The sequence below is a fragment of the Musca vetustissima genome, unplaced genomic scaffold, assembly GCF_032173495.1.
Source record: "Musca vetustissima isolate MV318-11 ecotype Yass unplaced genomic scaffold, APGP_CSIRO_Mvet_v1 utg63975, whole genome shotgun sequence".
NCBI classification, from domain to species: Eukaryota; Metazoa; Arthropoda; class Insecta; order Diptera; family Muscidae; genus Musca; species Musca vetustissima.
In genome coordinates, this window is record NW_026878484.1 from 113,475 (window position 1) to 138,437 (window position 24,963).

Here is a 24,963-nt window from a genome sequence, read left to right on the forward strand (position 1 = left end):
CGATTTGAATTTGTTCTAATTAATCTAGTTTTTTCAGGTACATGAGTTTCAAAAAGATATTGCAAAGTGTTATTTAAATAGTTTAGTTGCAAATCAGAACTGTTCGTATTGTAAAAAAAAAGAGAAGTTAATAGAATTTATGTCAGATATTAAGTTATCACAAATTATTGAATTGTAATCACGAAATGTTACATATCGCCTTTCATTGATTGTACGTAGCTTGTACGTTTCCAAAGAATTAATATCGCCAGTGGGCAAGTATACAACACCAATGATCAAGCTAGATGTACCTGAACTTACATGAAGAAACAGAGCTTCACAAACACCAGGTTTTGATATCTTTGAAACAATTTAAGTTTTCACAGGCGAAGAAATATATAATGCGACGCCTCCTCCACGACGACCTACGCGATCATTACGAAATATCTTATATCCCGGTACTTGAACAGCTTTGTTGGTAATATGGGATTTGAACCAAGTTTCAACCACACCCACAATATGTAACAAGTTAGATTTTAAAACATTTTTAACTTCATCAAATTTTATCGAAGTGGTGCTAGGATTAAGAAATTGAGCATTGAAAAACCCGATATTAATAGTATCACCGTTAGAGCAAAATTTTCTTATAAAAGCACCATCGCTGACAATCTCACCTAAAACATTACGTGAAAAATGTGCGTTAAAGACAAGTAATTAATTATAAACATCTTAAAAATCATTATATCGAAATCTTAAAATGAAATAAGCTGACTACAAAAAAATTACATAAAAGATAGCAAATATATTACTACTGTAAATACCGTGCTGTTCTACCGATTATCAAACAACCGATAGGACAGCACGGTATGCTAATATTGTTACTTGTTGTTTTCATCCTTGTCTCTGTAGGGAAATGAATCATTTTTTAATTAACATGGTGATTTTAGTTTGTCCACTATTTATATATATAGTGCCGGTCACGTAATTAGCACACATCTGAAGGGAAAAGTGTTTTGATTACCCCTCGAATCGTTTAAAATATTTTTAAATAGTTTTTTTTTTTATTGAAGACGCTTATGTGTACTGTACTTTATCGATTGAGTGTGAGAACAGAAAATTATCCCCGGAAATTTGTGATATATAACGGTATTTACGAAATAAATCAAATTTGAGGGGGACACGTAATTAGCACATCCTGGATTTTTAAAATGAAATGTCGTTGATGTTATGAAATATATACAAAAAAAAAAATACTTGGTGTTAACAAATTAAGTCTGATAAATCTTTTTCAAAAGAAAAAGTTAAGTTATATCTGACTGATATAGGGAGCTCTTTGCTAATTCTTGCACTATTCGTATGATTGGGGGCCATTCATATTTAGATTTTTATATAATTTTTATTTTATTGAAGTGTACTAATTTGCATAGATATTATCTTAAAATACATGTATAATAGGCTTAGGTTAGGTTAGGTTTGGGGATGTGCAGTCACATATGTGACTGCAACACTCTGAGACCGGTTAGGTCCGTTGTGATCATCCACAAGAAGAGATAGACCAAGAAGACAGAAGAGACCTAGTAAATTAAAGGAGTGAAGAATGAGTGAAGGTCGATGGCCCTATGAGGCAGAAAAAGTGTTACAAGGTTATATGCTCCTAACCAGTTTATGTTTCTAATTATGCTGTAGATTAGAGCAGGTTCGCTTGATGAGAAGAAGCTGAGATCCGGTAGAAAATTAGTACCCATTAGTCAGTGTCGCCTGTAAGCCAGGGCTGGGCAGTGACACAGGATATGCTCGATTGTCTCCGCCTCCTCCTCGTCAACACAGAGTCTACAGTAATCAATTGCATCAAGATCCCATTTACTAGTAAAAGCCCTGATGTTGCAGTGACCAGTGATGATTGCCGTCATCACTCTAATTTCAGCTTTGCTCAGGTTCAACAGTGAGTGCGTTCTTTTGGTAGACAGAGTCGGCCAAGTGGATCTTGACACGTTGCATCTAGGTTCGTTGTGCCAAAGTTCATAGGCAATTTCGTCAAAGAATGCCTCAAAATTCCTATAGAAAATACATATGGGTGGTTTGATTGAGTCATCAGTTTCTAGATCGGTGGATTGAGATCCTCGTCTATCTAGTACGTCCACTCTTTCATTACCCAAGATGTCACAATGTCCTGGTACCCAACACAACCGATAGCTATGGTTAAGTTCTTCCAGAGCTGCTCTACACTTGAGGACGGCTTCGGATTTGATGTAACAAGATTTGATGGCTTTAAGAGCCGCTTGACTATCCACAAAGATAGTCACCGGTTCAACGACCTCAGCATCCAGACTTTTTATCAATTCCGCTGCCTTCCAGATCGCGAAGATTTCAGCTTGGAAAACACTACCGTTGCAATCCAGCTTGTAGGTTAACTCAAGGTCTAACCTTTCACAGTAGACGCCTGCCCCAGTATCTTCTTCCATCTTGGATCCGTCTGTATAGAAGGCCAGACCGTCCAGAGGAGGGTTACTTCGTTTCCAGTCGTCTCTACTAGGAATAACCACATCTACGTCAAATCTAAGGATTGGTGATATATAGTCGCTTAGTTTTTAGCCCCCAGCTTTTCCCAATGGCGTACTTGTATGTATAGAGTGCAATCATCGCTGTCTTCGCCCGTTCCTCAACGTTCCTATTCCATCGTAGTTGACAGTCCAGGATTGTGCGCCTCCCTCCTCAGGAATGCCAACTTCTTTAAGTGAGTGGTTTATGGATTCAAGTTTAACGTTGTTAAAGGCTCCATCTATATCTAAGAAGGCGGCCAGCATAAAATTTAAATTTTCCATGTTACTCTCAATATAGCCTACCACTTCGTACAGTGCAGATTCCACTGACTTGCCCTTTATGTATGCGTGTTCTGAGTTGCTAAGAGAGGTGGTGTCTATACGACTCCTAATCTCCAGGTCGATCAGTCTTTCGAGAGTCTTGAGGAGAAAGGATGATAAGCTAATGGGTCTATAGTCGTTTGGTGCAGAGTGGCTTGGTTGCCCTGCTTTAGGAATGTAAGTAACCTTTACCTCGTTCCATAGATCCGGAACATACGAGAGTCAAACACGCAGTATAGATCTTCTCAAGGATCAGATATATACTTGGCGAGGCATGAAGCATCGCCGGTAGAATTCCATCTGGTCCTGGCGATTTATACGGTTTGAATGTGTAGACCGCCCATCGTATCTTATTACTGTTAACCACCTTGCTAATGAGATCCAGATCCGGAGTGGCAAAAGGCTGAGTGTCATCACGTTCACCGTCGATGGTACCCATGTCTTTGCAACCTGGGAAATGAGCCTCGGCTAGGAGATTTAGAGTCTCAGAACCTGAGTCCGTCCACGCTCCATCTTGCTTCAGTGTCAAAAAAATTGTTGTCGGAATAAAAATCTAAAATTTTGCATTTATAATCATATAAAGGGACATAGTTTAGAAAAAATATCAATTGTCATTTTAACCCTCGGCCAGTTTCGTCTGTCTTACAGCAAAAACAAAAACATCAATAGTAACGGTACATAGTATAACCGAAAAATCGCAAAGAAAGAGAGTACTTTTAAATGTCGAATATATTCGACAAAAACACTGAAAGGGTTAATACTACCGATGGACTTCGGGTCCTTGGATAGTAGTTTTCGAAACCTAGCAGTGTCGTTGACTCCTTCTATCGACTCACAGAAATTAACCCATGACTTTTTCTTCGCGCGTTTTATCTCACTCTTGTATTTGTTGAAACTAGCTCTATAGGAGTTCTAATCAGTGTCGAGTTTCGACTTATGCGCCCTGTTATACAGTCGTCTGGTCGCTTTTCTGAGCTCACCAAGTGTTCCATCACACTGGCCGAGATGTGAGCGGACATGATATGTGAGCGGACATGATTCCTTATGGCAACTATGGAGGACATCTGTTAGATTTTTCACGGCCCCATTGAGTTCCACAGCTGTTCCTAAGTTTGTGTTAAGAGTCAGCTGGGAGTTCGTTAGCTCCGTGAATTTCTTCCAGTTTGTTCTCCTTGGATTCCGATAAGGCTGTTGTCTATCTCCGTCAAAAGAGTACTCGAAGAGAATCTTTAAATGATCCGAGAAGGAACATTCATCAGCTACCCTCCAATTTTTGATGACGGAGTCATCTAGATTTGAGAGGGTTAAGTCAATGACCTCCTCTTTATCCCTAACTTTAAAAGTCGGATCACTACCCCTATTACATATGCGTAAATTATAGGATAAAATGAAATCGAAAAACGGACTCACCTCGTTTGTTTGTGTCCATGATAACATTGCAGGTGCTCGTCATTTCATCGAGCATTTTTCGTACACAGGTGCCTGGTGGATCCATCTCCTCAAAGGGCATATAGACTGAGGAGAGCAGGGTGGCCTTCCCATCGTATGCTCCAGCCTTACGGTGCACATGTCACCATTGCTGTAATTAGATAGAAAGATTAGATTTAAGCTCTTCTTACCTAGTATATATGTGCTCACCTTGTCCCCCATGGACGCGGCGAAAATGTCGAAGTTGTCATTCCTTAGTCCAGAAACCATATTTTTATAAATATATGGGTCCTGAACTAAGGCAATGCCCACTTCCGAGTTCGTGAGGGACAGGAGTAGTTCGGCGGCTGCGGCCTTGAAATGACGCAGATTGATCTGCATTATGCGCAGCCTATGCTGCTTCCCCACTAACTAAGTTTCGGTGGATGTGTTCAGTCGAAACCGAACCCATCATGAACCGAAGTTCATTTTCCCCTCACGCTTCCTGAGATACTCCTCCCCTGGTGGGTCAACCGCAACACTCGCCACCATCCTCGTTACAGGGAGTAAGACTGACCACAGTCCAGCTCGATGTAGTGAGGCTGGGGTTTTGTAGCGCCAGCATTTTCAGCAGGAGCTCCTTGTCCACTGAAGGTGGGGGACCCAGGCTGAAAGGAACCGTCTTGTTGGGATTTCTGCTAGGGAAATCGCCGCAAAGTTTGCTCCTTCCCAGAGCGCGCCAAAGCCACTAAAGGTTTCCACAAGGAAATCCTTGGATTTCTTGTTTAAACAGTTAATGACTTTGGCATGCATGCATGAAGGCTCTACCAAACTGTCGATCCCCTTGGTCCGTCCCACAGACGATAGCCGACCGAAGAGCTCTTTCAAATAGCAACCAATGACTCTCACTGATTCTGCCCTGAGGATCAGCTTTGTCTATGATCGCCACAAGAATGTCTTCTTCAGCGGCTACCTTGGTTGGTCTATCATACGGCTTATGCTGTCGTTGACTACGAACCTTGAAGGTCGCCTTTCCAGAGGAGGTTGAAGCCTTCTCCGTACTTAGACGTTTCTCCGCAGTTTGTTGTCCAACGCAAGCCGCATACGAGGTAAAAGGATTTACCAGACGAGAAGTCATCGTCTTCTTGGGTGAGGGTTGCGGAACTTCTGAAGAGCGGAGGCGCTTCACAGATTTGTACTGCTCCTCCAGGAGACGATGGTTCCTTTACTGACTTCCCCTTCTTCCTGTTTCGACCACATTTGGATCCACCCAGAGCTTTTGCTTCACCCTTGTCGTTAGGCGCAGAATCGGGCTTTGAGACAGAGCCCTCAGCACGTTGATCACCCTTATGGGTGACAATTTGCTTTGGGATACTCTCAATTGCCTTTTCATGTGCATTTTTACACGGGTTCGGGTTAGAACTGGGCTTCAGGTCAGAAGTCGGCTTAGCACCTTTGTCAGAGACAGTGGGCTTCGCCGATTCTACTACTTTTGTGCGAGCAGTGAGATTCGGGAGGGAGATCTTGTCCATCTCGAGTTCTCGATGGAGAGCGTGAGGATAAATTCTCTCGAATTTCCTCACATATCTCATCTTACCCTTGATGAGGTGAACCTCCCTCTCCGCGATCAAATTCGCGTCTCGCCCCACGAATTTGCGAAGAGACGAAACAGCAAGTTTGTAATGCTTCGCATCGGTCACATCTCGGGCCTTCCCAACCTTTGAGCCTTTTCCGTTTCTGGGGGATCAACAGATTCCCCATCGTCGGACATCACCTCTGTTGCAGATTGCTTCTGAAGTTTGTCGGCTGGTGCCGACACAGGACCTGTTGGAGTCAGACTGGAGGTCGGTCGGACAATGGGGTCCACACTTCCTTCGTTACTACTATGGCAATCCCCCTGTGTAGACTTGGCTGGGATCACCGTGGTGTCCAGCTCATCATCAGTTAGGGTAAGATTTAATAGCAGTTCCTCCGGAAGCGTGTCCCCACATTGCTCTTCCGGTACAAGTCTGTCTAATTGGTCGAAGAGTTCCTTGCTTTGTTCCTCTAGACTATCGCGGATAGCGCGTATAGTCCCATGTAGGTCGTCCCCTCCCAGAACTACAGTCCTGTCAGCCAAAGACTGATTTTCATCAGTCTTGCAATGCTCGTTTGTCAAAGGAGTATCCGGTTCGTCAACGTTTTGGCTTAGAATTGCTGCACTTGTAGCAGGTACAGCTGTAGGTGCCAAGGCATCCACACCTAGAACAGCCGGATCACAATCGCTTGATCTCGACGACACGTGGCTTGTGATCTCACCAACCGCCGGTACTGGGTTATTGACTGCCTGCACCGTAACTTTATTATTTTTGCTTCTTTTTCCCATCGTAGTTAATTTATTTAAGGGCACTACCCCCGTATAGAAATAATAGAGGCGAATGGCCCAGAAACTGCTGGAATAACTAGATATCGATAAATATTTATAAAAATAAACAAAAATTCAAAATACAAATTCAAAAGTTAGTAATGCACTTGAAGGACACCTTTGACATCGAATGGCTTCGGGGAAGAAAACCGGCATATTTTTACATTATGTGAGGAAATATCAATTTGTAATGACATTTGATATATCAAATCAGTTGTTTGAGTAGAACAACAACAAAAATTATCGAAAAAAATATCAGTCTAAACTAAATGACCATGGATATTGGGGTAGTTTTACCAGTATAAGTCTATATCACACAGCTAAGATTTTGTTGTACGTGACACTGTATATAGGCGCAATGGTATGGTCAGATGTAAAAATATACGATAAACAAGATCTTTAGGGACATCCTTCATTTGTATACAATACTTCAGAAGAAGTAGTTCCGACATACACCTCATCAGATCTTCCAAAAAAAAAAAATTTGAATTTTTTAATGAGTTCTATGAATTTATGAAAAAGTCCGTTGTGCCAAACAGAGTAAAAGCTGCTTTAATGTCTAATAAAATCATTTCCGTAGATTTTTCCTCATTAACATTTTTGGAGACCATATTCCTAATTTTAAGAGGAGGCTGTATTGGGATAATATCCTTTGAGTTGATAACATTCAAAATCGTATGCTTTATAATCGTTTCTATTATCTTGCTTAATGATGACAATAGACTCAGATCTTCCATATAAAAAATTTTGAATTTTTTAATGAGTTCTATGAATTTATGAAAAAGTCCGTTGTGCCAAACAGAGTAAAAGCTGCTTTAATGTCTAATAAAATCATTTCCGTAGATTTTTCCTCATTAACATTTTTGGAGACCGTATTCCTAATTTTAAGAGGAGGCTGTATTGGGATAATATCCTTTGAGTTGATAACATTCAAAATCGTATGCTTTATAATCGTTTCTATTATCTTGCTTAATGATGACAATAGACTAATCGGTCTATATGAAGCAGGATTTTCTGGATATTTATTTGGTTTAAGCAATGGTATCGTTTTTAAAATTAAATTTCTAATCAATAGGAAACGTTTATGAGGTAGTTATCTTCAATATTCGGAATAATACAATTTAATATTTTGGGATAGAGTAGGTATATTTTGATTTTTCCTCTTTAAAATTTTAGAAATTTTCCAAAGTGGATTCGATGAAGTGTCCAATTAAGATAATGTTTTATTTATTATTTATTTATTTATTTTATTATTTATTTTTTACCCAGGCCATTGATATAGATACGATCGCTAACATCTCTGAATCTATTAAAATTGCTTTTATATGTATATCTGTGTTGAATGAATATTTTTATATTGAATAAATTTCATATAGATATCCATAGGATCCTGTTTATATTTTTGGGAATACTGTGTTGAACGGCATCCTGAATTATATTAGTATTGAACGGAACCAGTTAGCTTTATTGTAATAGTAATAAAGGTGGGTCGAAGTATTTGCACTTAAATTGACTTCGCAAAAAACCGGAAGATGGTCTGAGATCAGATCGTTTATGGCTTTTATGCAAGCTATATTGAGTATGTTGAGGTTTGCGAGAACGTTATTGTGCTGAAGTTTGTCATATGACATATTACCCCAACTATTGTTTCTAGAGCATATATATATATATATATATATATATATTACGAATTTATATATATATATATATTTTTATATCCATATGGTCAAACGCTAAATTCTGATCTCTACTGTTAAAAACTGGACCGTTTTTTTGTATTGCAAAATTTCTTTAATGATAAAAATTTGGTATCTACAGTGGTGAAGACCTCAAATTGATCGTTTTTGTATTACATTTATTTAAGCTTGAACTAAATTATTTTCTAAAATGTACCCCAACCAGATCCTAGGATTTGTCAAAAATCTGACATGGCTAAAATAACCATCTCTACGCTTTCCTCCCACCATATTTTTATTGCTCTTCCTCTCTCTTCTCTTCCCTTTCTCTTTGCAGGTAAAAAGGATGATCACAATGGACAATAGTCTCCGAGTGGACGGTTGTTACTAACAACTGTACATTCCTAACCTAACCTAATTTCATAGTAAGACTCTTCATTTCCTCCAGGGTAAATAAATAGTTATTAGCCTGGTATTTATTTGGGTTAATATTCCATCCCGAAAATTTAGGATTTTCGGATTGATTTAATACGTTTGGGAAGTTATAATTGTAGTTCGACGAATTATTAAATTGAGTTGATGATCTTTTAATTTTGGAGATTTCATATCACCTTCTTATTTCTTGAACTTTAATCGGCTCGTACATTCCAATGATGTGTTCACCATTGCAGTTTGCACATTTCAGGAAATTATTTGTGCAATCTTCTTTTCTATGGTTACCTGCACAATTCTCACAAAACGTTTTAATTTTTCAACGGCTAGCACAATGACCGTGCATTTGGCAGGAAGCAGTATAGCTAGAACTCTGAAATTTGGTTTGAGGGTTACTGATGGAGTGTAGAATAGATGTAGCACAAGCATCCGAAAAGTACTGAAATGTACTAAATTTGGTACAATTTCGTAGCATGTGAATGGATTGAACTAAAAACATTTAGCTCTTCCTTAAAATGTTATCGAACTCATTTATATGATTACTTTAGCCTCAATTCCTCTTAAAATTCATGGGTTTTGTTTAATTATTTGTATTTTTATTGCATAACTGATTTCAACATTTAAGTAATAATAGCCATAATAAATTATATTTCTTTTATATTGATGATTGTGATATAATAATAAGTTATTTAAAACTGTAAATTGTAATTAGTGGTTGAGAGTAGATATAGTATTGTAGTCCTTGGCCCTATGTGCTAGGTCGCTACATCAAATAATCTAATTATAATAATAAAAATGTTTTTGAAGTACAATGGTTCTGAACCCCTCCAACTAAATAGAAGTTAAGATATTATTAAGATAATACGTTGTTAGTTTTAAGCTTTTGGAGTAGTCTACATTTTGTTGTTTTTTGAATCGCTCTCGTTTATGAAATAAATTAAATTGAAATTGAAAATTTAAATTTGGAATGCAAATTAAGGTTGAGGATTGGGTATGTAGGAAGTTTTGGAAATTGATACTACTGTGTACTAAATTTGGTACAATTTGAATTGAGGGTGAACCGATAGAATTGGAATCCTGAAACTTGGATTTAGGATCACTGTGGGGGTGAGGGTTTGGAGTATGTAGAACGTTTTGGAAGTTCGTAGTACTGTGTACTAAATTTGGTACAATTTGAATCGTGGGTGAACTGATAGAAATGTAATCCTGAAACTTGGATTTAAGATCACTGTAGGGGGGTAGGTTTGGGTTAAGTAGGAAGTTTTGGAAATTCGTACTACTAAATGTACTCAATTTGGTACAAATTGAATTGTGGTTGAACCGATAGAGATGGAATTCTGAAACTTGGATTTAGGATAACTGTGTGGGTGCGAGTTTTGTTTAAGTAGGAAGTATTGGAAATTCGAACTACTGTGTACTAAATTTGATACAATTTAAATTGTGGAATCCTGAATTTTGATTTTTTAATCATTGTGGGGGTGTAGGATAGGGGTTTGCAAGAAGTTTTGTTGGATGATTGAGGCGGATACACTTGGAAATAATGTGTGATATATGGAACTATATTTGGTACAATTTGGTTTTGGGAGAACCTTTAGAGCTCGGATCATGAAATTTGGTACTAAATTGTACTCGAATTTAATTTATGGTCGATATTAATGTGTGGATTGCTTAGTTTTTCTGACATATGCAGTTGAAATAAAGTGTACTGAAAATAAAATAATATGTGAAAATAAAATAATATAATATCAAGAAAAAAATGTACAGCTTTAGCAACAAAGGCCATCAGCTGGTACATGGTATTTATAAACTTTTTAAATAATTATATTGTTTAGTTTAATATATTGAAAGATCCAGTTGATGTTTTGGATGTTAATAGTTTTAACATTTGGAATCCTTAGTTTTGTAGTATTGTGCGTTGTTGTCGAGAAAGTGATCTGCATGTTTGGAGGATATGTTTAATGTTAACCACATCGCCACATTTTTGACATTTATTGTCGGTATTCTTATTTATCATACGTAACCGGGAGAATGTCTTGATTTTCCTTTTGTCGATATTAGTAGGATATATTGCAGAGTTTTTATGCGGGTTAATTTCATCATAGTGAGAGTGGTGATAGTTATTTTTGTTTATAGCCTGTTTTTTTAAGAATGTGATTAATTATATGAGCTTTTATATCGAGCGATTCAATTATATTATCTATTATTTTTTGCGGCAATATCAGCGAAAACATTCCCTGGTATTCCAACATGACCAGGAATCCAAACAAGTTAAATTTTGTTGTTACTGGAGATAAGTTTATCCCTTATTTTGTTGATACCTATCCACTTTGTATTTGCAATATTAGGTGTGTCTGGTTACTTTTCCAGTAACAATTATTCAGTAAGTTCTACTTCAGAGAGTAAGCCTTTCTTACTCTATTTTGCGATAATACTGAAAAAAGTAAACAGACAACATTTAGTAAGATTTAGCAAATAAACAGCCGATTCAAGAAAACATTTGATTTGCGCCAAAATAAATAACAAACAAAGGATGAACACAATTATTTGTATTGCATTTAATATTAAAATAAAATGAATAATAACTGAAAAATCGATCTGGTATGTTCCCTGGGAACATTTAAGCTCCCTGCATCAATACATTGCCCTCTATCTGGAACTTGCCTAAAAATATATAAGGAATTAGTTTCTAATTTAATGAAACTTTGCATTACATACGAATTTTCTTCCATTTTCTGTAATTAACTTCAAATTGAACATTGCATATTAAAAAAAATGTTTTAAATAATTTTTGTGTTTGGTCAGAAAACAGCTCACCAGAAAATGGCTGAGTTGCAAAATCTTACTGAATAAAATTCTTTCAGTAAACTCGAGCAACTTTGTTGTTGTTCAACTGTCAAACTTGCTCTCTCACTTGACTCTCTTTTACTGGGTTTTTGTGTAAACAGACAACATTTAGTAACATTTGGTAACAATTGTTACCCTTTGGCAATATTTATGGCTTCTAGGATACCTGCAACTTCAGCGGTTAAAATCGAGCAATAATTGGATACTATTTTTGATGTCAGAACTTTACCAATATTATTTACTACGGCATATGAAGTATTATCGTCGTTTTTTGAAGCATCAGTAAAAAGTGTTCCCAAGCTGTGGTACTGCGCGATAAGTTGTTTGAAATTTTTTATGTAAATTTCATTTGGTGTACTCTCTTTTTTATACAAAGATAGAGACATGTCACAAGACTCTTTCGAGTACATCCACACTGGGTATTTTTCGGTAAAGTTTTTATTTTATCCGAAAAATTCAATACATAACACATTCATATCGATGGTATTTTAGGTTTCTTTTTCGATGTAATTACTTTTATAACATCTTCATTAATTATTGACGAGTTTTCTGCATATATGTAGTATTGATTTAGAAGGCGAAGTTTTACACCAGTTTATAATTTCGAGTATGATTTGGGAAAAACTGTTGTTGGCATCGTTGTTATCCCTTTGTTGACTTAAGATATACACGTCATCAGCATAGAGGCAGTGGTAGATTTTTTGATGTTTGTTGATTATAATGTTTATTTGGTTAAATGCTATTTGAAAGAGTGCTACCGATAGTGGTGATCCTTGAGGTATACCGTTTTATAATGAAAATGTTTGGGAATAGAAGTTATTGATTTTTACACGAAATTTTCGATCAGAAAGGAAGCTCTCGATATGATTTAATATTTTGGAGCTGCAGCCCAAGATGTAAAAGAATCCAAGATGACATGCATATCGATACGATCAAAAGCCTTTTCAAAGTCAATTGCAAGTATCGATGTGTGGTTTCGGACAGAAAGTGCTTTAGTGACGTAATAGTCCAAATATAGTAGAGCGTCGTCGCAAACTTGTTTTGCTTTGAAATTGATTTTTTTTTTTCGAAATGTCCGATATTTCATGATTTTGTCTTTCATTCGTCATTGTTCCGCCAAGATTTGGTTTTCAACTCCTCATGAACAGTTATGCAATACGAAGTCCAATTAGCCTTTTTAAAATTGTAAATTAAAGGTCGTTTTATTGAAGACCATGTAGAGTTGGTTTTGATGGTAGTAACAATAGGGAAGTGATCACTGTCATATAGTCCGTCTATTGTCTTACTGGATGCGAAAGGCATTAGTGAAGTAGAGCAGCAGGCAATATCTATGCTTGTAAGAGTGTTAAATGTGGAAAGATGAGTGGGATTGTCATCATTTAATATATACATGTTATGGGCATTTAATGCGTTTACTACAATAACCCCTCTAGAGTTATTTTTGATGGAACTCCATAGTAATACTGTGATGTATTCAAATAAAGCGGTTATGTCTAGTTACCTTTTTCCTGATTTTTGTATCACCCACACTTGAATTTATAATTCTGCTGTTAAGCATTTTATTTATCCAATATGTCAGGGTATCAGGAATGCCAACTTCTTTAAGTGAGTGGTTTATGGATTCAAGTTTAACGTTGTTAAAGGCTCCATCTATATCTAAGAAGGCGGCCAGCATAAAATTTAAATTTTCCATGTTCCTCTCAATATAGCCTACCACTTCGTACAGTGCAGATTCCACAGACTTGCCCTTTATGTATGCGTGTTCTGAGTTGCTAAGAAAGGTGGTGTCTATACGACTCCTAATCTCCAGGTCGATCAGTCTTTCGAGAGTCTTGAGGAGAAAGGATGATAAGCTAATGGGTCTATAGTCGTTTGGGGCAGAGTGGCTTGGTTGCCCTTCTTTAGGAATGTACGAGAGTCAAAGACGCAGTATAGATCTTCTCAAGGATCAGATATATACTTGGCGAGGCATATTGAAGCATCGCCGGTAGAATTCCATCTGGTCCTGGCGATTTATACGGTTTGAATGTGTTGACCGCCCATCGTATCTTATTACTGTTAACCACCTTGCTAATGAGATCCAGATCGGGAGTGGCAAAAGGCTGAGTGTCATCACGTTCACCGTCGATGGTACCCATGTCTTTGCAACCTGGGAAATGAGCCTCGGCTAGGAGATTTAGAGTCTCAGAACCTGAGTCCGTCCACGCTCCATCTTGCTTCAGTGTCAAAAAAATTGTTGTCGGAATAAAAATCTAAAATTTTGCATTTATAATCATATAAAGGGACATAGTTTAGAAAAAATATCAATTGTCATTTTAACCCTCGGCCAGTTTCGTCTGTCTTACAGCAAAAACAAAAACATCAATAGTAACGGTACATAGTATAACCGAAAAATCGCAAAGAAAGAGAGTACTTTTAAATGTCGGGTCCTTGGATAGTAGTTTTCGAAACCTAGCAGTGTCGTTGACTCCTTCTATCGACTCACAGAAAATTACCCATGACTTTTTCTTCGCGCGTTTTATCTCACTCTTGTATTTGTTGAAACTAGCTCTATAGGAGTTCCAATCAGTGTCGAGTTTCGACTTATGCGCCCTGTTATACAGTCGTCTGGTCGCTTTTCTGAGCTCACCAAGTGTTCCATCACACTGGCCGAGATTTCTTCCCGGGATATGTGAGCGGACATGATTCCTTATGGCAACTATGGAGGACATCTGTTAGATTTTTCACGGCCCCATTGAGTTCCACAGCTGTTCCTAAGTTTGTGTTAAGAGTCAGCTGGGAGTTCGTTAGCTCCGTGAATTTCTCCCAGTTTGTTCTCCTTGGATTCCGATAAGGCTGTTGTCTATCTCCGTCAAAAGAGTACTCGAAGAGAATCTTTAAATGATCCGAGAAGGAACATTCATCAGATACCCTCCAATTTTTGATGACGGAGTCATCTAGATTTGAGAGGGTTAAGTCAATGACCTCCTCTTTATCCCTAACTTTAAAAGTCGGATCACTACCCCTATTACATATGCGTAAATTATAGGATAAAATGAAATCGAAAAACGGACTCACCTCGTTTGTTTGTGTCCATGATAACATTGCAGGTGCTCGTCATTTCATCGAGCATTTTTCGTACACAGGTGCCTGGTGGATCCATCTCCTCAAAGGGCATATAGACTGAGGAGAGCAGGGTGGCCTTCCCATCGTATGCTCCAGCCTTACGGTGCACATGTCACCATTGCTGTAATTAGATAGAAAGATTATATTTAAGCTCTTCTTACCTAGTATATATGTGCTCACCTTGTCCCCCATGGACGCGGCGAAAATGTCGAAGTTGTCATTCCTTAGTCCAGAAACCATATTTTTATAAATATGTGGGTCCTGAACTAAGGCAATGCCCACTTCCGAGTTCGTGAGGGACAGGAGTAGTTCGGCGGCTGCGGCCTTGCAATGACGCAGATTGATCTGCATTATGCGCAGCCTATGCTGCTTCCCCACTCTAACTAAGTTTCGGTGGATGTGTTCAGTCGAAACCGAACCCATCATGAACCGAAGTTCATTTTCCCCTCACGCTTCCTGAGATACTCCTCCCCTGGTGGGTCAACCGCATACGAGGTAGAAGGATTTACCAGACGAGAAGTCATCGTCTTCTTGGGTGAGGGTTGCGGAACTTCTGAAGAGCGGAGGCACTTCACAGATTTGTACTGCTCCCCCAGGAGACGATGGTTCCTTTACTGACTTCCCCTTCTTCCTGTTTCGACCACATTTGGATCCACCCAGAGCTTTTGCTTCACCCTTGTCGTTAGGCGCAGAATCGGGCTTTGAGACAGAGCCCTCAGCACGTTGATCACCCTTATGGGTGACAATTTGCTTTGGGATACTCTCAATTGCCTTTTCATGTGCATTTTTACACGGGTTCGGGTTAGAACTGGGCTTCAGGTCAGAAGTCGGCTTAGCACCTTTGTCAGAGACAGTGGGATTCGCCGATTCTACTACTTTTGTGCGAGGGAGATCTTGTCCATCTCGAGTTCTCGAGCGAAGAGTTCCTTGCTTTGTTCCTCTAGACTATCGCGGATAGCGCGTATAGTCCCATGTAGGTCGTCCCCTCCCAGAACTGCAGTCCTGTCAGCCAAAGACTGATTTTCATCAGTCTTGCAATGCTCGTTTGTCAAAGGAGTATCCGGTTCGTCAACGTTTTGGCTTAGAATTGCTGCACTTGTAGCAGGTACAGCTGTAGGTGCCAAGGCATCCACACCTAGAACAGCCGGATCACAATCGCTTGATCTCGACGACACGTGGCTTGTGATCTCACCAACCGCCGGTACTGGGTTATTGACTGCCTGCACCGTAACTTTATTATTTTTGCTTCTTTTTCCCATCGTAGTTAATTTATTTAAGGGCACTACCCCCGTATAGAAATAATAGAGGCGAATGGCCCAGAAACTGCTGGAATAACTAGATATCGATAAATATTTATAAAAATAAACAAAAATTCAAAATACAAATTCAAAAGTTAGTAATGCACTTGAAGGACACCTTTGACATCGAATGGCTTCGGGGAAGAAAACCGGCATATTTTTACATTATGTGAGGAAATATCAATTTGTAATGACATTTGATATATCAAATCAGTTGTTTGAGTAGAACAACAACAAAAATTATCGAAAAAAATATCAGTCTAAACTAAATGACCATGGATATTGGGGTAGTTTTACCAGTATAAGTCTATATCACACAGCTAAGATTTTGTTGTACGTGACACTGTATATAGGCGCAATGGTATGGTCAGATGTAAAAATATACGATAAACAAGATCTTTAGGGACATCCTTCATTTGTATACAATACTTCAGAAGAAGTAGTTCCGACATACACCTCATCAGATCTTCCAAAAAAAAAATTTGAATTTTTTAATGAGTTCTATGAATTTATGAAAAAGTCCGTTGTGCCAAACAGAGTAAAAGCTGCTTTAATGTCTAATAAAATCATTTCCGTAGATTTTTCCTCATTAACATTTTTGGAGACCATATTCCTAATTTTAAGAGGAGGCTGTATTGGGATAATATCCTTTGAGTTGATAACATTCAAAATCGTATGCTTTATAATCGTTTCTATTATCTTGCTTAATGATGACAATAGACTCAGATCTTCCATATAAAAAATTTTGAATTTTTTAATGAGTTCTATGAATTTATGAAAAAGTCCGTTGTGCCAAACAGAGTAAAAGCTGCTTTAATGTCTAATAAAATCATTTCCGTAGATTTTTCCTCATTAACATTTTTGGAGACCGTATTCCTAATTTTAAGAGGAGGCTGTATTGGGATAATATCCTTTGAGTTGATAACATTCAAAATCGTATGCTTTATAATCGTTTCTATTATCTTGCTTAATGATGACAATAGACTAATCGGTCTATATGAAGCAGGATTTTCTGGAGATTTATTTGGTTTAAGCAATGGTATCGTTTTTAAAATTAAATTTCCAATCAATAGGAAACGTTTATGAGGTAGTTATCTTCAATATCCGGAATAATAAAATTTAATATTTTGGGATAGAGTAGGTATATTTTGATTTTTCCTCTTTAAAATTTTAGAAATTTTCCAAAGTGGATTCGATGAAGTGTCCAATTAAGATAATGTTTTATTTATTATTTATTTATTTATTTTATTATTTATTTTTTACCCAGGCCATTGATATAGATACTCTGAATCTATTAAAATTGCTTTTATATGTATATCTGTGTTGAATGAATATTTTTATATTGAATAAATTTCATATAGATATCCATAGGATCCTGTTTATATTTTTGGGAATACTGTGCTGAACGGCATCCTGAATTATATTAGTATTGAACGGAACCAGTTAGCTTTATTATCGCGTTAGAAATTCCTCCGGGAAAGTAGCATATATATATATATTTATATATATATATATCCATATGGTCAAACGCTAAATTCTGATCTCTACTGTTAAAAACTGGACCGTTTTTTGTATTGCAAAATTTCTTTAATGATAAAAAATTGGTATCTACAGTGGTGAAGAGCTCAAATTGATCGTTTTTGTATTACATTTATTTAAGCTTGAACTAAATTATTTTCTAAAATGTACCCCAACCAGATCCTAGGATTTGTCAAAAATCTGACATGGCTAAAATAACCATCTCTACGCTTTCCTCCCACCATATTTTTATTGCTCTTCCTCTCTCTTCTCTTCCCTTTCTCTTTGCAGGTAAAAAGGATGATCACAATGGACAATAGTCTCCGAGTGGACGGTTGTTACTAACAACTGTACATTCCTAACCTAACCTAATTTCATAGTAAGACTCTTCATTTCCTCCAGGGTAAATAAATAGTTATTAGCCTGGTATTTATTTGGGTTAATATACCATCCCGAAAATTTAGGATTTTCGGATTGATTTAATACGTTTGGGAAGTTATAATTGTAGTTCGACGAATTATTAAATTGAGTTGATGATCTTTTAATTTTGGAGATTTCATATCACCTTCTTATTTCTTGAACTTTAATCGGCTCGTACATTCCAATGATGTGTTCACCATTGCAGTTTGCACATTTCAGGAAATTATTTGTGCAATCTTCTTTTCTATGGTTACCTGCACAATTCTCACAAAACGTTTTAATTTTTCAACGGCTAGCACAATGACCGTGCATTTGACAGGAAGCAGTATAGCTAGAACTTTGACATTTGGTTTGTTTAATTATTTGTATTTTTATTGCATAACTGATTTCAACATTTAAGTAATAATAGCCATAATAAATTATATTTCTTTTACATTGATGATTGTGATATAATAATAAGTTATTTAAACCTGTAAATTGTAATTAGTGGTTGAGAGTAGATATAGTATTGTAGTCCTTGGCCCTATGTGCTAGGTCGCTACATCAAATAATCTAATTATAATAATAAAAATGTTTTTGAAGTACAATGGTTCTGAACCCCTCCAACTAAATAGAAGTTAAGATATTATTAAGATAATACGTTGTTAGTTTTAAGCTTTTGGAGTAGTCTACATTTTGTTGTTTTTTGAATCGCTCTCGTTTATGAAATAAATTAAATTGAAATTGAAAATTTAAATTTGGAATGCAAATTAAGGTTGAGGATTGGGTATGTAGGAAGTTTTGGAAATTGATACTACTGTGTACTAAATTTGGTACAATTTGAATTGAGGGTGAACCGATAGAATTGGAATCCTGAAACTTGGATTTAGGATCACTGTGGGGGTGAGGGTTTGGAGTATGTAGAACGTTTTGGAAGTTCGTAGTACTGTGTACTAAATTTGGTACAATTTGAATCGTGGGTGAACTGATGAAATGTAATCCAGAAACTTGGATTTAAGATCACTGTAGGGGGGTAGGTTTGGGTTAAGTAGGAAGTTTTGGAAATTCGTACTACTAAATGTACCCAATTTGGTACAAATTGAATTGTGGATGAACCGATAGAGATGGAATTCTGAAACTTGGATTTAGGATAACTGTGTGGGTGCGAGTTTTGTTTAAGTAGGAAGTATTGGAAATTCGAACTACTGTGTACTAAATTTGATACAATTTAAATTGTGGAATCCTGAATTTTGATTTTTTAATCATTGTGGGGGTGTAGGATAGGGGTTTGCAAGAAGTTTTGTTGGATGATTGAGGCGGATACACTTGGAAATAATGTGTGATAAATGGAACTATATTTGGTACAATTTGGTTTTGGGAGAACCTTTAGAGCTCGGATCATGAAATTTGGTACTAAATTGTACTCGAATTTAATTTATGGTCGATATAAATGTGTGGATTGCTTAGTTTTTCTGACATATGCAGTTGAAATAAAGTGTACTGAAAATAAAATAATATGTTATTACATGTTTAAATATATCCACATTCACTAACGAAGTAGCGGGTATATGCTAGTAGTTAATATAAGAATAATATCAAGAAAAAAAGGTACAGCATTAGCAACAAAGGCCATCAGCTGGTACATGGTATTTATCAACTTTTTAAATAATTATATTGTTTAGTTTAATATATTGAAAGATCCAGTTGATGTTTTGGATGTTAATAGTTTTAACATTTGGAATCCTTAGTTTTGTAGTATTGTGCGTTGTTGTCGAGAAAGTGATCTGCATGTTTGGAGGATATGTTTAATGTTAACCACATCGCCACATTTTTGACATTTATTGTCGGTATTCTTATTTATCATACGTAACCGGGAGAATGTCTTGATTTTCCTTTTGTCGATATTAGTTGGATATATTGCAGAGTTTTTATGCGGGTTAATTTCATCATAGTGAGAGTGGTGATAGTTGTTTTTGTTTATAGCCTGTTTTTTTAAGAATGTGATTCGGATAACATAAACACTCTGGCATGGATAATGTGTGAAAGTTAAAGTCGTCGCGGAAAATTTAATAAATTAATTGTTAAAACAGCGAAAAGTAGCTGAATGGTCTTTAAATGTTATTAAGTTAAATAGTTGGACATTAAATTATTGGAGTTTGCGCAGTTTTCACACGAATTATATGAATTTACACAATCTTTGAAGTGGTTGGCAGTAGAAAAAAAAAGAAATAAGGAGAAGAAGAAGTAAAAAGAGAAAAAAAAATTGAAGTTGATTGCCTGCCGTCCAAATATATACTAAACGTCACACTTGGTTGAATTGTGAATATATACCTAAGGACAGAAATTGGATCTGTATGCTGGATAATTTCTGCGTATGCCATTGATTTTTAAATATTTCTGTTTCCAGTACTGCTTTGTTGTTATTGCTGCTTTGTTGATAGCTTGTTGTTGTTACTGTTACCATATGATTATGGCTCCCAAGAAAAAAGTATATAAGTGCCCAAAGTGCAATATCACTGTTACGGGAAACAGTATTGGTTGCCCTTTTTGTGATGATTTTTTCCATATTGCTTGCCTAAAGATTACTAAGGAGCAACATGCATTTTTGTATAAAAACAAAAATTTTTTGTTTAAATGCACAAAATGCATGAAACGTAATGGTTGCAATTCTAAAGATAGCACCGCTGCTTCTAATGTCAATGATAGCTCATCACCTTCCAATAATAATATAAATATGACAGATGAACTCCGCAAGTGCTTTTCCGATTTCAGCACATCTCTGGAGACACAGCATGAGAATTATAAAATTGAATTGAATGGGCAAATAAAGGCTTTTGAAGAAAAGATAGTACGTATTGTTGATGCTCTTCGGGAGGAAGTTAATTCCAAATTTATGAAATTGGACCAGGAACTTAAAAATTGTTATGATATGGCTAAAAGCTTAGATACATGCCGATGTAAAGAAATAAGAGATCTACATATCCAGCATGATATAATGCAAAGAAGGTTGAATAGAGCCAATGTGGTGGTTAATGGATTACCCGATGGAATTAAAGATCTCAGACAACCAATACTAAAAATTGCTTCCTTGTGTGGTTTAGATTTATGTCCCCTTGACATACAACATTGTTGCTATTTTTTAAATGGGAAATCGGTATTAATAAAATTCAACTCAATTTTTGTTCGAGATACATTAATGGCGCAATATCACAAAGGAGGCCCTCTTTATCTACGGGATGTCACTGGTGATGACGTAGGCAGCAGAGTTTTTCTAAATGACCATCTTAATTCGACTTCTTCCAAATTAATTTACCTTTGCAAGAAACTTAAATCGTTGGGCAAAATACAATATTATAAGTTATTTAATGCAGATAAACCAAAAGTGGAAGTTATTATGTTTGATGGTTCGAATAAAGAATTGGACATAGACCAATGTGCACAACTTCTGGATGAGACCGGTACACCAACACCTGTCTTGGCTGTTTTAAATTAAAATTAAATTTCTGCGCATAGTTTTTTGTTATGAATATTGCAAGAGATAATCAATTTTTAAAATCATTATTGGAAAATCATAGAGATAATTTAAACATTGGTCATTTTAATTGCCAAAGTTTTAAAATCAATCAAAATTCATTTAAAGTTAATGAGATCAGGGATATTTTGGAAGGAAATTATTTAGATTGCGTTGGAGTTAGTGAAACATGGCTAAAACCTTACATTTCTTACAATGTTGTGGATATTCCTGGCTACGTTTGCCACAGAAGTGATAGGCCTGATGGCAGAGGTGGTGGCGTTGCCATTTATATTTCACAGAATATTAAACACAAAATTGTTTTTAAAAGCACAATGTTTGGAGTTATTGAGTGCATTTTTGCTGAATTGATTTTTGGAAGAAAAAAAGTGTTGGTTGGGACACTGTATCTTCCGCATGGAGATTTTATAGATATTGAGGAATATTTATCAGATTTACTAATAAGATATGATGATGTTGTATTAATGGGGGATTTTAATAACAATTTGTTTAACTTACAAAAATCGATTCAAGTGAGAAATATTTGCAGAAACTTAAATTTATCTGTAGTCCACAATTCAATCCCTACCCATTATGATATTGCGCATAAGTCTACATCGCTTATTGATTTTTTTCTATTATCCTCTATAGATAAACTTCGATTTTCTAACCAATTTCAGTGTCCAGGCATTTCCCACCATTCCTTTATATTTGTCTCATTACGCATATCCAAAGGTACATCCTCATTATTTTATGAGTATGTGGACTATAATGCATTAACTTCTGATGAGGTGGGACAAGCCCTAGCGGCTTGTAATTTTTCGAATATGTATTCAACGAACAATGTCGATATGCAGTTGGATATATTCTATACGAATTTGTTTTCTGTGCAATCTGTTTTTCCAATTCACAGACGTAAAATTAATTTTGAGCGGAAAGATACTTGGTTCAATGATCCAGAAATTAAGTATAGATTGTCTCTTAGGAACCTTGCCTGGAACAATTATAAGCTTTATCCTACGCCTTTTAATTGGAGAATTTATTGTAGGTCTAGAAATAAAGCTAAGCGGGTCATAAGATTAATAAAAGCACAAGTACATTCACAACTTTTTGAAGGGAAAACATCTGCGGAAATGTGGGGATTATTAAAACAACATGGCTTAGGTAAAGAAAAGGATGTAATTGATGTTGATGTAAATGAACTAAATGAGTCTTTTCAATCATTCCAGAATATCGATGGTGGATGTCTTCAAGCTTACTCTGATCTCGTAGGCACATTTTCGTTTCGGTCTGTAGGTATAAATGATATAAGGAATGCCTTTTCTCTTATTAAATCCAAAGCAGTGGGATCAGATGGTCTTGCTTTAAAATTTTTAAAGATTGTTTGGCCTTTTGTTGAATTTCACATCAAACATCTCGTGAACACAATCTTAATGACATCCATGTATCCATCATTATGGAAAATAGGCAGGATTGTACCAATTCGTAAGCATGATGCTACCGACTCTTACAGACCCATTTCTATGATGCCGATTCTCTCCAAAATGCTTGAATACCTTATGAAATCACAAATTCTTGAACACCTCAATTCGTCGCTTCTACTTCATGATTCTCAACTAGGTTTCAGGCGTAATCGAAGTACAACTTCCCTACTTATTGGTCTGACGGATCATATTCGTAGTATTGTTAGCCACCGTGGATGCTGTGTTCTGTTGTCGCTAGATATGGAGAAAGCATTTGACAGAATTGAACACTCGGCCATAGTTAATAAGTTGCATTCAACTTTTCAATTTTCTAAATCGGCCTGTCATCTAATGAACTCATACCTTACAAATAGATATCAATATGTTGCCTGCAATGGAAATTTTTCTGATCTTTTGCCAGTTTTTAGTGGTGTACCTCAAGGGTCGGTACTTGGACCGCTTATTTTTATAATGTTTATAAATGACCTCTTTCCTTTAATTTCCAGCTCAAATTGTTTACCATTTGTATACGCTGATGACATACAGCTCCTACTCAAATCTGATTTGGGTTATTCTGATGTTTTGCAATGTGTCATTGACCCATCTATGTGCATTCTATCCCGTTGGCTACAAGACAATAAATTGACCATTAATACAACAAAAACTAAGGCAATGAAATTTGGATTAAAAAATGGTGAAGATTTATTAATCAAATTTGATTACATTGATATTGAATTTGTTGACAGTATAAAATGTCTGGGTTTAACTATTGACAGGCATCTTAACTTTGAAGATCATATTAACTCTTTAATATCAAAGATTAATTTTGTTCTGAGAAAACTATATAATGTGGAATTGAATTTGCCTCTTAGTATTAGATTAAAGATTGCACATGCGCTTATAATGCCAATTTTAATTTATTGTGTGGAAATATATTCAGGAACCATCGGGACATTTATGAAGAAAATACGCCTTGTTTTTAATAGAGTGATAAGATACATATATGGTTTGAATATCAGACAACATGTTTCAAATTATGTAATACAATTTTTGGGTTGCAATTTTCGTCAATTTATAAATCTACGAATTATAATTCATTTTTAAGATTATTAAAATACAGTGTCCACAATTTCTTGTGAATTTTTTTAATTTCTCTAGGTCCACAAGAAATCCCCAACTTATTTTTCCACAATTAACTCCAATTTTGGAACGTTCATATTGCACTAGGGTTGCTAGGGTATATAATTCATTACCACTTTTTTTGCGAACGTTAAATTTATCCCAATACTCATATCGCAATAAACTCTTACAATATCTTCAATCGCTTGAATAAAAGGCTACAATTAAGCCTTTTTTGCTTTTCCCTAGTTTTAGCCATATATTAAATATATTAATTAAATTCAATTTTGTTTTGATTAATAATAATAATAATTTCCTTCTAAATCTATCCTTTATTTTTTGGCCATTTTGAGTTATTTTCATACAATTTAATTTGTTTATTTTGAGTAGTTGAATACTGAAGATAAATTTCTGTAATTACTTAATATTTTACTTTAATGTTTTTGTAAATCAATTCAGAGTAGTTCTTATTCAAATGATTTTTTTCTATTACTTTTAATGAATATTTATGGAGCTTGAACAAATGTAACATGAAAAGAAATACTAGTGTTTAAAATTTATATTTTTAATTTGGTCTAAGTTTATTTTGTAGTATACTGGCCATATAAGGCTTTTTTGGCTTGGCTTTGAAATGAATAAATAAATAAAAAAAAATTGTATGAGCTTTTATATCGAGCGATTCAATTATATTATCTATTATTAGCGATGTTTTACATGCATTTTTTTGCGGCAATATCAGCGAAAACATTCCCTGGTATTCCAACATGACCAGGAATCCAAACAAGTTAAATTTTGTTGTTACTGGAGATAAGTTTATCCTTTATTTTGTTGATACCTATCCACTTTGTATTTGCAATATTAGGTGTGTCTGGTTACTTTTCCAGTAACAATTATTCAGTAAGTTCTACTTCAGAGAGTAAGCCTTTCTTACTCTATTTTGCGATAAT

At 35.9% G+C, this 24,963-nt stretch overlaps 1 protein-coding gene across 1 annotated transcript in view; it reads left to right on the top strand.

The window, feature by feature from the left end:
* LOC133323240 (uncharacterized) overlaps positions 1-24,963 on the top strand; it is a 77,306-nt gene that overhangs the window by 10,329 nt on the left and 42,014 nt on the right. Inside the window, exon 4 of the mRNA XM_061532196.1 lies at positions 2,279-2,284. Coding sequence (XP_061388180.1) covers positions 2,279-2,284 — 6 coding nt within the window. The remainder of the gene's footprint in view (positions 1-2,278; positions 2,285-24,963) is intronic.